General features: G+C 43.8%; 2 protein-coding genes across 4 annotated transcripts in view; both read right to left on the bottom strand.

Annotated features, from left to right (window-relative positions):
• The window catches only part of LOC126557570 (RNA-binding protein Musashi homolog Rbp6), a 236002-nt gene that overhangs the window by 23509 nt on the left and 196047 nt on the right, over window positions 1-16446 (bottom strand). For 2 of the 3 annotated variants that reach the window (XM_050213381.1, XM_050213383.1), the window contains one exon: window positions 15179-15188. The exons of the other annotated variant lie outside the window; for it this stretch is intronic. The gene's annotated coding sequence lies outside the window, so the exon portion shown is untranslated. Of the gene's footprint in view, window positions 1-15178; window positions 15189-16446 lie in introns of those variants that run through there. 3 annotated transcript variants of the gene reach the window in all.
• Window positions 8405-11884, bottom strand: LOC126557728 (MFS-type transporter SLC18B1-like). Its single transcript, XM_050213604.1, has 7 exons — window positions 11738-11884; window positions 10069-10717; window positions 9746-9911; window positions 9558-9653; window positions 9149-9484; window positions 8916-9041; window positions 8405-8797 (listed from the first exon to the last, which is right to left on the bottom strand). Exons 1-7 carry the CDS (start codon window positions 11846-11848, stop codon window positions 8713-8715), a joined length of 1569 nt encoding a protein of 522 aa, XP_050069561.1. The 5' UTR covers window positions 11849-11884; the 3' UTR covers window positions 8405-8712.

The raw sequence follows: 16446 nt of genomic DNA, 5'->3' as shown, positions 1-16446 counted from the left end.
TAAGGTCATTTGCTTTAGGGAAGGAAATCGAACCGAATTCGAGTGCACTTTTGGAAGGCTTCGCTCCGAGCCTAGCACCTTTCGCTCGTCGAAAGTCGCACCTTTCCCTCCAAGCGATGCTGGGCCGATGGAGAAGGTGTACGAACGGCCGGTAAACTTTCGCTTTCCGTACGATGAGTTGCGTTAAAAAGAAAAAAAAAAACGGTGGCAATTGCTTAACCTCCGCAACAAGCCACCAGTTGTCGGACAAAGCGATCAATCAAAAGCAAAATGATGTTGCTGAGGATGAAGGACGATGTGCATAATGTGTGCAGGCTGTTGAAGGTCGCTTTTCTATTTGTCGCTCAATCGGAAAATCGAACATCGTGTTTGGATAATAGCGAGCGATAATAGTGATGACCGGCAGTAATTAATTAATCGACGATGGATGGCCACGTGATGGTAAAGGTGCGCGGGCATCGACGTGTTCGTTAGAGCACTTAACCCGATGTTTGACAGGATGGAAATGTGATAAACAAGTGCGCTAATATTTGAATGATTTGTCGTTCCACGTACGCCATATATGGGATGATGCGAGCGACCGGTTCAAACGTGTGCAACGAGCGATCAAGGTTGAACGTTGATTTCTTGAGAGTTTTATTATTTAGATAGATGAGCTTAACAACTTGATGAAATGTCAGGTCGACAACATTGTTTTTTGTTTTAAAAAGAAAGTGCATTTGCTCGTGGCATGGAAGCTCCACAACTTAAAAAAGGTCATTCTTTATGTTGAGGCCAATATCTTATGTTATGTTTATATTAACTTAGTAATGTTTTCCTTGCTAGTTTTATGTCTCGGATGAATCACCAGAATATTTCATAAAAAGGATGTGTAATGAAAATAGCATCGTCATCCAAACGAAGCTTTCTTTTTTGACAACATTAGGGTTCGTTTTTGAGTCAGTTGAAGTTTATTCAACCTCCAAAATTATTGGAGGTAAAATATTCTAAAAACCTCCAAAATTCAGTTTTACTTTTCGCTTATTTGATGCTAGTAGCAGCATGTCAAGGTCTGAGCAAAAGGAAGCAATAAAACATATCACGATGCAGACTTATCTTTTTGAGAGCAATAGGTAAAATAAGTATTCCATTCAAATGTCAAAGACATGACAATACGGCGGAGAGCCGTCATAACGAAATATAAATAAATAGAATGTTCAAGACATACAGTTCTAAAAAATATTCAATAGTTCGGCTACAACACAGCCATATGTGGGAAGAGAAGCTAGGTTTGGGGTAATAGAAGCATTTTTTGTGAAAAAAATAAGGAGAAACCCAGAGAAGAAAAATAGAGGGAAATTAGCAGTCAAAATTCGAGAAGGATTGCAATCAAAATGTGCTCTGTTAAGATAAAATGAAACCCCATGACGGGGACCATAATTGTAATAATTGTCAACAATACTGATACAACTACAACAAAGAACAAATTTCTTATATTGATGGTGGTGTTCTGATTGTTTCACATGACACTCAACGGTGCCAAAGTCGGGAGAATGTCAACTAATCCTAGCCATAATCTCAATCGATCATGACGAATTTTAAAAGGGTCTAAACTACATTTTCCAGTAGGATAATACCAGAATTCATAACTCCACACGGAACGGAATAGGGCGGAATTTCACGCAAAAAACTTGATTAGTCTGAATACCAAATACGTTCTGCGGAAATTTACCCCATAGGAATTATTTAGTCTGTTGTATCTTATCACTTTTATGAAAACAGTACACGAGCAGAAAAACAACAAAATTGGCCACAAAATCACGGTACATTCAAATAGTTTGTACCAATACTTCATAAACTCAAATGAAATGTCGTCAAAGGAAGGATTAAAAACAATTTAAATACGATGGAAAAACATTATAAAACATTAAACAGGAGAATTGGTTAAAAAAGTTAAAAATCTTGTCGAAAAACATGGTGGTTCTATTCTTATTTGGTTCAGTGTACGCCATAAATGAAGTTAACCTTCACCTGTCATGACATGAGGTAAACCAATCAATACGGGGTTATGTTTTTAACTTATCATCCACAGTATAAACATTATTATGCTTTATTGTGACATGCATTTGAAGCCAATTAATGTAGTATTTATGCTCATTTTATTAACATGAAACCACCTAATTTGTGGTTATAAAACAAAAATTTGCCCTGCAGTTAATATTAACTTCACACCAATACGACCTGGCCGTTCTATATGAATTAAAGAACATGTACCTCAAAACATCGCATGTCAAGTTAACAGGATCACCTCCATACACACTGTTATGCGTCACTTAGCGTCCGTTTTTGTGGCTGCGGGTTCTTCATTTCATACACGTAATCGTTTGACACGCAAAAACAATTTGTCGCTATTTTTGTTCGCTCTTCCAAATGCTCCGCTCGTAGTGAAACTAATTAAACCGTGTTCTAAGCCAGCTTCTGCTTTGCCATCGGCGGAGGTCTTGAAAGGGAAGGGCTTAAGATGTGGTTTTTGTAGCCAACGGACTGTGTCCACAAATTCGCTCTTCCTACTCAAATTACTAATGACGATCAATGGCAAATGGTCAATTTTAGGCTCCAAAATATGATCGACATATGACGCGTGTTGTGCGTGTTGATTCTTATGAACGGTGTTCCGGTACGATCTGATGAAGCAGGAAGTAACCGGTAACGGAGGGCAGATATTGGACAAATTTATTGGGATGTAACCAGCAGACCAAACCCGGAAGAAGACCTTGCTGAAGGTTGTTGAATTTTTCATCAGCGATGGATTGGATCAACTGTGATAAGATCGCACATATCGGATTGTTTGTGTTGAAATTTTGATTCGAATTGAATCGTGAAGTCACACATTCACTTGACAGCGAGTTTTGTGTTTGAAATAACACGTTTAATCGATGCAACGCTTTGCTAATCAGCAAAGAAAATGAAACAGATCGCAAGGAGCGTTCGAGGTGTTCATCACCGTAAACAACGATCATGACCTACGGGGAGAAGATGAGGCGGAGGAGTGCGTGCTGTATACATTTTCCGGCCATTTGCACATCTATCTTCAACCGACCAAGACACGGAAGATTGCCTAGCGAGCTCAAGGTCGGGCACGAAATTACACCGTACGCGATTGGTGGTCGAACGGTTGTCAGGCAATCGGTGCCTTATCGTTGAACGCGTTTACTCGCGTCCTGCAATGCGGGATGTCACACGCGGTGTCAAATATGATGACATCGCGATTTTTTTTCCCTCATCTCTGAGGCGCAATAAGGCACCACGGGGGCGTACGAGGAGAGCGTGTTGGGTGTATAATCTGGCGCCCAGAAACTGGAGCACTGGTAAATAAATAATGCATCACATTTCTCACATTGCAACGTGCATTTCTCACTGGTTAGGGTCACGAGGTTTCGTGGACCAACAGCTCCCACGACAAGCCCTTCAGCGAGACGAACGCTACGCAATTGATTACGGGCTGGTAGCTGCACTAGTCAGGCGCGCGGTTGACCAAAAAACCACCGAGGCAGAATGGAAGATTAAGGTTGGCCTGAGATCAGCCCGAAAGAGCTACCATTAGCGCCAGCAAGTTGAGCAAGCAAGTGTTGTTGTTTGGTTTTGATAGCAATTTCAGTTTGCACCTTTACTCCTCGCTGTGTGTAAGTCGGTTTGTGAAACGTCTCTCAAAACGCCGAAAAGCGAAACAACAGTTACCATGTGCATGCGATGCACTGCTTGCAACAGCTCGTGCCTGTTTGTGTCACTAATTTTCAATCGTTTCGACGTCGATTACGCCATCGTTTGGGTCGAGCAATTATCAATTGCCATGATTTACGTCGCATTGTTTTTCGAATGCTCTCTGCGGAAGGGAAAAAAATGGGTTGACTGAAGATGCTCCCGGATGAGAATGTGGGGAGCAAGAAGGGTCGAATCCCGGTCGAATCGCCGATATCCCTTGACGGAGAAAGTTGCCGACCGGGCATATTGTTGCATAATTGTTTTGTGTCGCTCTCCCTCTCTCTCTCTCTCTCTCTCTCTCTCTCTCTCTCTCGGTGCTGTACGATCTTAATTGAACGAGATCTGGGATGCCCGGGCACGTGAACATGTTGGTCGATCGTTTACTGTAGGTGTAGGAAACGAGACGATCGAACTTTTATGAAAAGTTTTGCCAGTAAAGTTCAATTTCGAGTGGCGAGTGTTACCTCCAACCTGTGCAGGGAAGGAAGTCCGTGGGAAAACGGAACCTTGCGTTCGGTGGTTTCGGTTGTTTTGAACGACCTTTCGAAAACAGATTTAAGAAGCTAGACAAGAGCTTAAAAGTATATTTATATTTACCATAACGCTCCCCTCCAGACACACACACATACAGTGGGAGAGTTGGTGCGAGGCACATGCCGCATTCTTGAGCGCTAAAATGTTTGATTTATTGGCGAAAAACAAGAGAAATAGCTTTGTAGCTCGCTTCAAACACGTACCCGCGTTCTTGAAAGTGTGTTTGTATGTGTGTGTGTATGTATGTGCACATAGAAGGGGAACGGGCTGTCATAAAGTTGAGTCCCTTTCCAAATTCGAGAGCCTGCGCCGCGCTGCTGACTCACCCGTGCGGTGTCACGGGGTTCGTCGCTTGCAGTCTGCGGGCGTTGGAAGCAGATTAAATCTTTCGTTTCTATAACTTCTGACAAGGCCGTTGTTCGGGAGGGGATTTTTGTTGTAGCTTAAATGTGTTTAAATCGTTCCTTTTTTACTGACCCCGTTTTCTGAGGGTAGTGCACTTGCTTCGGTACTGCAGTGGGAGGTATAAAGTTGCTAAAAACATTTAATAAAATTGCAGAATCGTTTGTATTCTTACCTGTCACCTGTGCTTCCTTTTTGGTGGAGTATGGTTTTGATGAACTTTTTTTGTATAATTCTAACCTTTCACAGTCACTTGGTACACAGTTTTGAACTTTGTTTTATCAAACTTTGATGTAGTTGGTGCTTTTGATGCACCATGCACTGTACAATTAATTCACTTTAACCGTTTGATTGCACTGCCTGTAGAATTACAACATCAAAAAATAAAGCAAAAAACTTGTCACTTTATTTCTTTCTTTTCCCCTTCCTGCACTCCTGATGTTTTAAAATAACACTTTAATAAGAAAAATCACGCCAAAAAAAAATGCTCCCATTGAGTGTTTGTAAAGCGAATTCGCACTCCAACAGGCATCCAGCTAAAGTTTTCCCTTCGCTTCGCTCTCAACGCGCATAAGTTTCCTTCGAGCTTCTTTTGGCGAACAATTACCATCCTGCCGTGAACTGTGTCTGTCCCGCACACAAGATGGAAACGTTTCGAAGCCGGACGCGAATGTGTTTGTGCCAAGGAGTTTCGCGAGTACGAATACGAACGAAGAGAACCAGAAAAAAAACCAAGAGCTATTGAATGCAGCAGAAGAAATAGCAAAATCGCGAAGAAACAGTTCAAGACATTTGGGTTGGAAATTTACAAATCATGGCATTTAGGAAGCAAACAGGAGCTGGTGCTTTATTTTTGGGTTTTTAGGATCGATGTGGGGGAAACACAAATTGGTTGATCATGAAATTTGACACCTTTGGGAATGTTGCAAATTAGCAAATATTTGAACTATCTAGCGATCTAATTTGAGAAACTGCACTAACGAATTAGAATTGGAATAATAGAGGAAACTAGAAAAGAAGGCGAAACGGTAGATTTTAATTCATATTTACACCACGTTTTTTTACACAGTTTATCACTAACGATCACATCGATTTTATAAAATTTCAATTAACCTTGGATGTCTTGTCCCAACTCACTGGAATCAAGTACCGCCTGCACACACGAATCAATGGTACCAATATTTGAACGTCTTGCAGTTTACGGATTGCGCAGACGCACACCCAGTCTGTGCGACACTTGACACTCACATTGGGAAAACGCATGCGCCTTCGACACGGTCCCACCAGTCAGCCAGCCTGCCAGCCGTTCACTGCCAATTCATCCCAACGGCGTGGGAAGGCAGCGAATAACCGGTTGTGGGTTGTGTGGACGTTCCCTACCTTAGTGCTACGAACAAAGGGGATTGCAGAGGGTTTACCAACTGCCACCATGCGCTGTGAGCTCTGGAACGCTACTAAGCTACGATCGGCAGCCGTACCGGGTCCGAAGCCAGCGCGAGTGGCTTTTTCCGCTGCTGAGCCGCAAGCACGCGAATCAAACGCAAACCAACGAATGGAAGCGCGCAGACGATGGTTATGCTTTGTGCCTGCTGCGGTGTATGTTTGCGTGAACGCGGAAAAGCAATGTGACACCGGCAATGGTGAAAGATTATGGTTCTCCCCGCCGGGTGGACCAGTTGGGGGATAGCAAATTGGCAAGTCTGGATGACCGGTTCGTCGTCACTTGCGCTTTCAAATCGTTCGATTACTTTTGAAAGCCGGCGCAATGATAGTTGGTAAAATTTATGTAGGACGAACTGTTTATCTGATAAAATAAATTGTAGCTAAAAGGGTCATATGGAGAACGTTTACATTACACACATGAAAATTAATAAATAATTGTTCTTCTTCTTCTTCTTCTTCTTGGGTTTTTAACCTCTAAGGTCTTGCCACCGGCCATCGAAATGGCTTACTAGACTGCCGATACCACGTAGTTGGTTGGTCAATCCTCACTACGGGGGGACGGTCTGGATGGGAGTTGAACCCCGGTCCTGCCGTTTGAAGATCGGCGCCTCTGTCGCCTATACCACCGGGACGCCCCTAAATAATTGTTGTTAGTTGTGTGATATTCAATCGGTTGTAATGGTAAAACAGTATTTTTTGTTTAAGCTAAAATATCATTAGTGTTAATATTTCATATATAGTATAATAAAGTAATTTTAAAATTAATTTTTAAGTTATTATTTCATCAATCAAATGGTTTTCCACATCTTGTCAAGTACTGTAGAACAAGGGCGAAAATGTACACGTAGTTCTACATAATCACGTATAGGTGGCGCTAGTAGCTTTCAAATTGTAAATTGCTCGTTATGAACGCGTTGCTAAAGAAGCATAATTCTTCAACGAAAATTCATTTGTTGTGAAGTTAAAAGGTAAAGTAAGTTCCAAAAAACTCCATGTTGTATGTCATCCATCCAATAACATGGTTCAAGTAATAACTCGATGAGAAATGAATGTATTTTCTGAGCTTGTTAAAAATCGTGTAAAATATGGTACATAAACTGACACAGAGATGGCGCGATTATTTTTTAAAATTTTTTTTGCAGGTGGTATGATGATCGGAAATTTAAACAATTAAACGAAGTTTAACACGTTATTTAAATTGAAAAAATCTGAAAAAGAGGCTATAAATTGCGGTTTTCACAAAAACATTAAACAAAAAGCATAATGAATGAAGCGTAGTTGACTGAGCCGAGCTGTTGTTTGATTAGGAACATGTAAACCTTCGATAAGAATGTTTGCAGCCAGATGAGGTTGCACATTGTCACCTAATAGGAATAACCGACAATAGGAATTACGGCGCTGTCATCGCTCATATTACTACAACATTGTTTGTTTTGAAACAACATCAAAGAGGAGATGCTCAGGCTACGGTTCGAAGCCTTACCATTGTCTGCGGAACGTTCTTTCGCAAGTCTGAAATTTGTTCAAAAGAACTTTCTCGAATGTAACCGTCCCATCTCACACAACAATCAGTACAACACCCACTCGAACACAAAAACCCACCTTCTGCATACCGGCTCGTGTCTGTTGATTATAAATACAATATTTTATTTCCTTTCTACTTGTGTGTTTGCTCACATGCCTTATCTAACATACTCTCATTTCACACCGCACAGAACTTATCAACATCACACATAATGCTGGATTACTTCCACCCGCTTTCTTGCCAACCGACCATCGTGATCGTACGGCGTCAAATTGCAACTGCAGGTCATGCTGATGGACCGGGTGTCTACCTCAGACGCATGTGCAAGGACTGGACGCTACCGTTACAAGCGATGGTATATGCAGAGTGCAGGCACGAAAGGTCAGGGACAGAAGCGAGTAATCTAGCAAACGCTCAACATGAGACAGGATAGAAAGAAGGAGGCAAGGATACCGTGGAATGTTGAAATGGGAGAGGGTTGTATTAAAATTAAAAGTCGACAATGAATATCTTGTTCGTTGTTGAACGAATGAAAGGTGAAATGAGCAGCACGATTTTCTAGGTGGTCTAACCGTGACAGATGAAAACTTGAAAGAGCCTTATCGTTGTAGCTGATAGCTGTTGAAACCTGCCAACAGTCTGCTGTTTCACCTTCTGTAGGTGTATCATCTGTCTGTCAGGGGAGCGTTTTCCGTCGACCGTTGGTTGAAGAATGAGTATGGGTACAGAACACCTAGCAGAAAGCGTCCTCTGCGAATGCAGCAGTGTTCCAGGATCGCTGGACTAAAGAGAGTATAGTGTGCCGTCCGTGTATTGCGTAAGAGACGACGTAAGAAAATGGTCCATCCGCAGGACGAGTGCGCTTACGACACGCAGGAGGTAGTTACAACTAGTTAAGCTGGTTGTCTTTTGGCAGGTATAGAGTGCGCTTGGGTGAGCGAAACGAAGGGCAGAAAGCAGAAAATACCGATCCGCAAGGTCACGCATCGTTGTTGCCGGCATCGGGGACGTCGACAGCGAGGTGACCTGTATATTGGGACGCACGATGCACAGCCGCATGTTGCCAATTAGGCCATCGTATCGTGATAACCGGGCCGAGCGTCAAAGCTTCCATAGTGCGTTCCGTACTGTGTGCCACTGTTCGTCTCTAATCTGGTAAGCGTAGGGCAGAAAAGTAGAAACAAAAATCCCAAATCATCGGAAACGGGTTACTAATTTAATGCCACACCTCGACCTGAGGTTTGTTTGTTGACCTCATGTGACTACTTACTCCGTGACGGAACGTGCCCAGTGTCCTTGTTTGCTTTGATAACTGTTGCTGATTAGCAAATTGTTTACCGACGGGCGCCAGGAACCGATGAGCGAACTCTGACTGCCGGAGAATCCCGATTTGTTACTGCAATCGGTAAGAAGTATAATGGTCGAGAACAAAAGGAAGATGATTTTTTTTTGTAGTAAGCTTTGTACCAAGCCGGCCTTTGCAGCGGCACACAAACAACTTACCCCCGATAGGTGATGTCAAGACTGCTGGTACGACTGGCACTGCTCTCGTTGTGCGAATCGCCATCCTGTGAGCTGGTGGTGGGCTTGATCAGTGACTCGACGGAGGAAATTTCCTTGTAGGGCGCTGGTGATCGTTCGAAACAGAGGAACAGAATGGTGATGATGCCGACGACAAGCTGCAGCCCGATAATGAACACCGTCGAAGCGCGGAATCCAATCGCATCGAACAGAAACCCACTGACGGACGGTCCAACGAAAGCTCCAAACGCGAACGTTGACGTCCAAAGACCCGATATGAGTCCATATGTTTCGATGTTGTCCGGAAGTCCTTTTTTACTGTTCAGCGAAAAGAGAGCATCTATTGAGATTGACTATCATATGGTAATGAGATGGTAGTGTTGCTACGTACATGGAGATGTTTAGAGCGTCCGTGAAACTGGAAACAAGCACCGCCGCAATCCCTAGTCCATGTAGCACCAGTCCGGTAATGACGTATGAAAGGTTCCTGTAACACACACACACACACACACATACACACACACAAGATTAGAGTTGAAGTTCATAGTACAAGGCAGCAAAGATAACGTTGTGACATACGTTTCTAGTGGGATGAATGACGCGGGTCCAACCATGCAGAACCCTCCGACAACCAGGAAGCATCCTACGGCTGACACGACTTTCGGGTTTAGGAACTTGTCCACTCCCCAGCCCCAGACGGGAGCTGTTAAAGCATACACTCCACCATTGATGATGAACACGACACCTATAAAAAGGAAATAGTTTGATTTACACTGATTCGCGAAGCTTAGCGGCGACAAAAATGCCTAATTATTCACAAAATGAGAGTATTAAACGACTAAATTTACTAAAAAGAAGTTCATTCCATCTTGTTGATGGAATAGCGTCCCAGTGTTACTTACCAAGAAGTATTGGGCTGAGGTCAAACTGTCGCAGGTGTGGTTCCATGGTCGCACTTAAGAAACCGATCGATGCACTGGTGGCACAGATAGCCAGCGCACACACGACGACACCGGGTATCTTCAGCACGCTGAGCAGCGATGCCGACTTTTCGCGGCTCGGTTGATCCTCATTTGGATGCTTTGGTAGAATGCACAGTGTCAGGATGGCCGTTATGAAGAGAGCCGACCCAAGTACGACAAACGGTAAATAGTAACCACCGACCGTGTACAGAGCGCCACCGACCATCGGTCCAACGATCAATCCTAGCCCGAAGCACGTCTCCAACGAAGCAAAGGTGGTAGCCACATTGTTCGGGAACTCTTTGGCAATAATCGCAAACGAAGCGGTCAGAAAGGCGGCATTTCCAAGCGCCTCCACGATGCGTATCACGAATGCGAGCGTTATGAAGGGCACGTGTCCGGGCACGCGATCCAGCAACCCGAACAGGATGGCCGAGGTGCCGGTGGTAAAGATGCCACTGTTGAATAATACTTTCGGGCCAATCCGGTTGATGTACTGGCCGTAGATGGGCGAGATGATGAACACCACCAGCTCGAAGATACCAAACACGAGCCCGTACTCTGTCGCCGTTGCACCTTTCGATTCAGCCTGTAGGGTAGTTGAGAAGGTTGAAAAAGAAGGTAAAGAACATGAGTGCGAAGGAAACGAAATATGCTCTCGATCAGTCAGATTGTATCGCAAGACGAGATGGAATCGATCAATAAGGCGCCTCGTAGACCTAACCAACAAACACGGTTAGATAACGGTGCTGGTGACATTAGAGCGTTCGAGAAACATGAGCCGTTCTAGCAACACCTCCTCAGTCGTCGGTCGTTTCCGGCGTTGGTGGGATGTTTTTCAACCCCATCGATGTATCATGGAACGCTGCATTTACCACGCTACAATTATTAATCGGTCCCAGATTGCTGTTGCTTCGAGCCAAGAAATCGGCAACTGGCATGATTCAGGGCCTTGCGAATGGTTATCAATTTATTGATTCCAGCGGGTGTTTCCTGACCGTCGGCATGCGAAACCGGGCACAGTTCAATGTCAGATTTGACGAAAAACAAGTGAGCTGAATGTGGTTTTAGCCCATGTGGAATCGAGGTTGTGAATGGAATAATATATTAAGAATATTTTGTAATAGAACCTTGCTGTGTGTAGGAGAACAATTTGTAGACTTGATGCTGTAATCCACGGAGAATTTATTTCGGTACAAATTTTAACAGTGTTGTTTAAATATTGTATCATCATCAAGTATCATTAGTGTTATTATACGACAAGCAGGGATAAAAGAATTTCATCGATTGGATGTATGGCAAAGATGGTGGATCGAAACAGCTTCAACTACTTCAAAGTTCTCTATCAATGTACAGACTCCTATCAGAAACATCTGTTCCGATAGTAGCAATAGTCAATTAAGTATTTGTGGGGAATGCATAATCATATTCTCGCAGAGTCAGAATTCCAAGAATGTATAGATTAGTGCCCAGACATGTATTGAAGTGCAAAAAAAAGTTTTTAACTTATTTATAAACTATTGATTATTTCTATGCTTAATATTTACAAAACATCCAGGGCTCGGAGAGCGTCTATTAGCAGTTAATTCGTCTTTGTGTTAGTACGTACCTCGTTCGGGAAGAATGGTGCTTGTAAGCTTACGCAGATCGCATTACAAAAGTCGGCCAGTCCCATAATCATCAGCGTCAACCACTGGCGGCGAGTAAAATCTAACGCCATTGTGTATGTTTGTGTGTTGTGTGTGTGTGGGTAGCTTTTTTTGGTGACAGAGTGTTCAAGAAGACGTTGTACTTGTTCCAATTGCTGAGTGTGCAAGTAAGTATTTGTCCACTGTTCACTGATCTAGCACACCTTAGTGGAAACAATTCGTGTCCACTAGATCACTAACAGAAAAGCTCGTAAGATGGATACGAAAATCAATACTGTCGAAAAGCCTGTATTGCCACTCAGTCTCACTGTTTCCCTGCTACGTAAGCAATGATTTACTTAAGCTCACTCACACTGTGTGTTTTCTTAGTATACCTCAATCAATCACCAATACACAACACTACCACTTGCCTTCGTTCCAGGTTAAAAAATAGACGAAAAAATGAGGACGCACAGGACGTGAACACGCACGCACACACACACGGACACTAGCGTACAGGACGTTTGCCTCGTCGTACAATCGTCGGCTGGGTCAGAATGCTGACACGGCACCTAGCACGGGATTCAGCATCTTCTTTGCTAGCTGTCTGTGTGCTGCCGCCGTCCAGCAACACACCTTGAAGGAGGCGAAAAAATTTCTTGCACTATCGATGTTGATAACTGGCCGCGTTCGCGGGGTTCGTTTCGCGTCCAATCAGTGGAACCGTTCGATACGGTAAACTTTTCGTCCGGCAGTGCAGAATCACGATGCGGACAAAAGAATCAGCACACTTGGCTCCTCTCGATGGCTTGGCGCTGGCACTGAACCGAAACTGAGAAGTTCGAACTGTGTCGGAAATCTGTGCTCCCAGCACGATAACCACACCGTGCTTCGCGTTTACTCCGGTACACTGACAAGCGATGGGCAATAGCCGTAGCTAGGTATAAGGTAGTGGCTGTGCTGACTTTTACTTGCCACTGATGCACTGGTTATACTAAGTACAGCATGCTGGATGGATGAACTTCACTATTGCACGGAAACACTTGTTCGGCAGGATCGGTTAGAGAAAAAGGCACGGAAAATGTGGGGAACGAAAAAAAAAAATGGAAGGACACTGCGCGAACACTGTTTCGCTTGGTGCTGGGAGCTCACCGGAAAGCACCACGGTTGTTGCCCGCCTGGGAGGATGTTCGGTCGTCGTCTACGAAGGGACTGATCGCGCTGGCATCGTACAGTTCACAGGGAAGATGTGCGCTACTGCGTATCAGTTTGAGATTCGAGTAGTGGTTGTAGATGATCGTGTGTTTTGCGGACACACAACGTTACGGATCGATCAGATCGCAGCGGTGTGCGAGTGGTACTCGTTATCAACGGGTGCCCACTGCACTGTGGGAGAGATTGTGGATTGAAATGGTGGGAAATAATGGTTCAAAAACTTGCAACACAAGGGAGCAGAAGATAGAGTTTTGAAAAAAAATTGGCATACATTATAAACTTTTTTTTTATTTTATATTTATTACAAGATAAGTATTTATATTGTATAAATATAAATACTATACTATATACAATTATAAGATATTACAATACTAAGTAAGAGATACTAGAACACTAAACGATGCAAAAAAACATAAAATAATAAATTATTCCAACCTATTCCAATAACGCGTTACTGCAAATCACCGTTACAGAGTTTCGCCCATGTTTCAGATTCAATCTATGTTTTCTGATCAGACTCCCTGTTATCACTTACATTGTTATCATTTCAAATCTTCTTTTTGAAATCTGTGCTCAACATGATTCACTGTGCGAAAGACTAAAAATTAAAAAAAATAAAAGGGGGAATTAGAACGTGAGAAATAGCATGTTTTTTCTTGGCAAAAACTGGAATAATTGAGGCATATACATGAGGAAAGGCTCTATCGTAGTTAAAAAGTTTTGAAAGCAAAAAATAATTTATTTTCTTCTTGACCTGACGACCTACCAGGACGCGCCGGCCACCGATTACTACACTAGTTGATACCGCATAGATGGATATCAAGTCCCCAAAGTGGGGGAACGGTCCTTATTGGATTTGAACTAACGTGTAAAGACCGGTGTAACTATAGTTTCTATGGAAGTATGCTGTTCATCGACATGATTGTAAATACAACAGTCTTTCACACGGCAGGTATTGAACAAGGACTATCTCGCGGGTCTGTGGTATAAATCTAATTGGTCATACAGGATCTAACAGACTTTGAGAATTAGTGAACTTCAATGAAAGATATTCTTCTAATTAAAACGTTCGATGTGTTGATGGCTTCCTCAAACATGCAACAATAGCTAAACAAAACAAAAACAGGACATTTTTGGCATTCCTGTCCAACCGTCCACCGCGTCCACTTCCTATCTCAACTAGCAACAACGGTGAACGATGGCAAGAAGCGAAAGATGATGCAACAATCCTAAAATGATTGTCATTCTTTCGGCATCATTTACCATTTTGACGTAAAAAATTAATACTCCAAAAATTCGCCTTCTCAATCACTCCTTTCCAAATAGTTCTCCGTTTGGGGTACGTTTAGCATCTTTTGCAGAAACATGCCCAAGGAAGTTGATGAGCGGTCGAAGGCCTTGCTGCCTTTGTGGATTGGGTAGCCAACTTACGCAAGGCCAAAGGTGGCGAAGGATTTCATGAAGCACGTTTGATTGTAGCGCCCAACTCACTGATAATGCTGCTGCCCGGAATTGCTGATGCTGCTGCTGCTGCTGCTGCTGCTGGGTCTGAAAGTACGAGTCGACATAATGTCGCATACATCGGGACAGTTATTTTTTGCCTCACTTCATCGATTTGTCGTACGGATGGTACGGCTGTACGTGAAACGTTCGTATGATTATGGGCGTTCTTTTATTTTTAGAGCAAGTTAATGTTGATAGTGAGCAGACGATTGCCTATTGGATTTATGCCGTGCCCGTTTGATTAATTTGATGTTTGTTGTTTGCTCGTGTAACCAGTTCAATTGGAAAACTATTGGGATAGACATGATCCGTGAACCGGCGATGTACCGTACTGTGGATAGTTTGTTCGAAGTAATAGGCCTTTCTTCCGTTTATAAAACACCTTGCCTGGAAGATAACTCAATCATGGTAAGGACAATTTTCACACGCTTAGAAAGTGAAATGCATGAATGATTTCGTAGATGACCACCCGGAAAAGAAGCTCGTTTCATTAAAATCTCGTTTGCCTTAGCCTTATCAGCTACGCCGAAAAGCATAAGATTGTTGGGCTGGCAGTTTAAACGACGTCAACGATGAAGATGCCCGTTGCTCGGCTGAACTGAACACGGGCAGAGCAATTTGACTGTTAATAAATTACTCGCACTGTACGATTGGGCAATTAACATTATCGCTTTTGTTAGCCGCAGATTCGGGAAGGCCATCGGGAGGACGCAGTTGGTTGCCGGTCAGTGATCGCGAAATTGCGCAAAAATTAGTGTACACGGTTCCTTGCGTGGTGCCAGCTAGTTGGGGATGGGTAATTTTCGGGTTGAAATACAAGACTAATCGGAGTGGTGACCTTCATTACTGGGATGTTTATGTTTTCCTGGTACGTGTGTGCTACTGCACGTTTTGCGTTTATGCTAGTAGAACTAGAATTTGATAGGCACATTATATATTAGGACGTTATTAGCATGAAACGGGTATACGATATATTGACGATTAAAAATGTGAACAAGTACGATTTTTAGCCACACCTTTGAATGTGTTGAATACCGATTTACTTTAACAGAAAACAATGCTATAAAGTTGTGTGTTGATGTAAAACTTTCACACATCATGGACCCAACATTACCGCCACATAATTATTGCATCGCATTGCCCAACACAACAACGCCTAGCACTAACGCCCGCCAGATGATCGTTCACTTGATCGTTTCATTGCAATGGGTGACGCGATAAGCGGGACCCTGGCGGCCCTTGTCACTGTCCAGAACAATCGGGCCCGTTCGAGGGTGGCCACGATCGAAGGGCTGGCACGCGTTCCTCTTCCTTCTTAGATTGTCTCGCCAAAGATCCAAGGGCCGGCTGTTCTCGTTCCACACGCAGTCCCATCTGGTGCGTCGACCAGCCGAACCGGTACGAACCGGACCTTCCTATGCTGGCCGGGCGGGCCGTTACGTTGAACCGGACCACCGATAGCTGGTAGGATGCTGACACATGATCAACAGTGCGCTTCGGCTAAAAATAAACACGGCCCTCCCCGTTCGACATCGGTGGCAGGGAGTCAACCGGTGGTGCCATTCGTCACTTTCGTCTCGATAGGCTGGCTCGAAAATAGATCAGCTCGCGCACGGTTTGGGGGTATCGATGGATTTGCTTCTTTGGCGCCCTGCAGTGTGCCCTAATGACGACCGAAGGCGCCAGAAGTGGTCGTCGCCTAGTGTGGTGCGCTCTGATAAGGCGTCGGAGCGATGCACACGGAACGGAAACAATAAATTTGAGCGAAAAATTAGTCCTCCTTACCGGGGTGCAAGATGTGGAGCAGTTCAAACCGTGGTGCGATCGACACAGACAATTACGCATTCGAGAGGAACCGTAACCAGTAATCAGTAGCGACACAGAGTCGATCCCATTTTTGTAGGGCACGCGCGTAGATCGTCCGAATGGCGAGAGGGCGTGTTGTGGCGACAAGGGATATGTGAGTAGCAAC

This window comes from Anopheles maculipalpis, chromosome 2RL, assembly GCF_943734695.1.
Source record: "Anopheles maculipalpis chromosome 2RL, idAnoMacuDA_375_x, whole genome shotgun sequence".
Taxonomy (NCBI): domain Eukaryota; kingdom Metazoa; phylum Arthropoda; class Insecta; order Diptera; family Culicidae; genus Anopheles; species Anopheles maculipalpis.
Note: the sequence above shows the minus strand (reverse complement) of the source record. Positions and strands in the feature narration are given on the sequence as shown.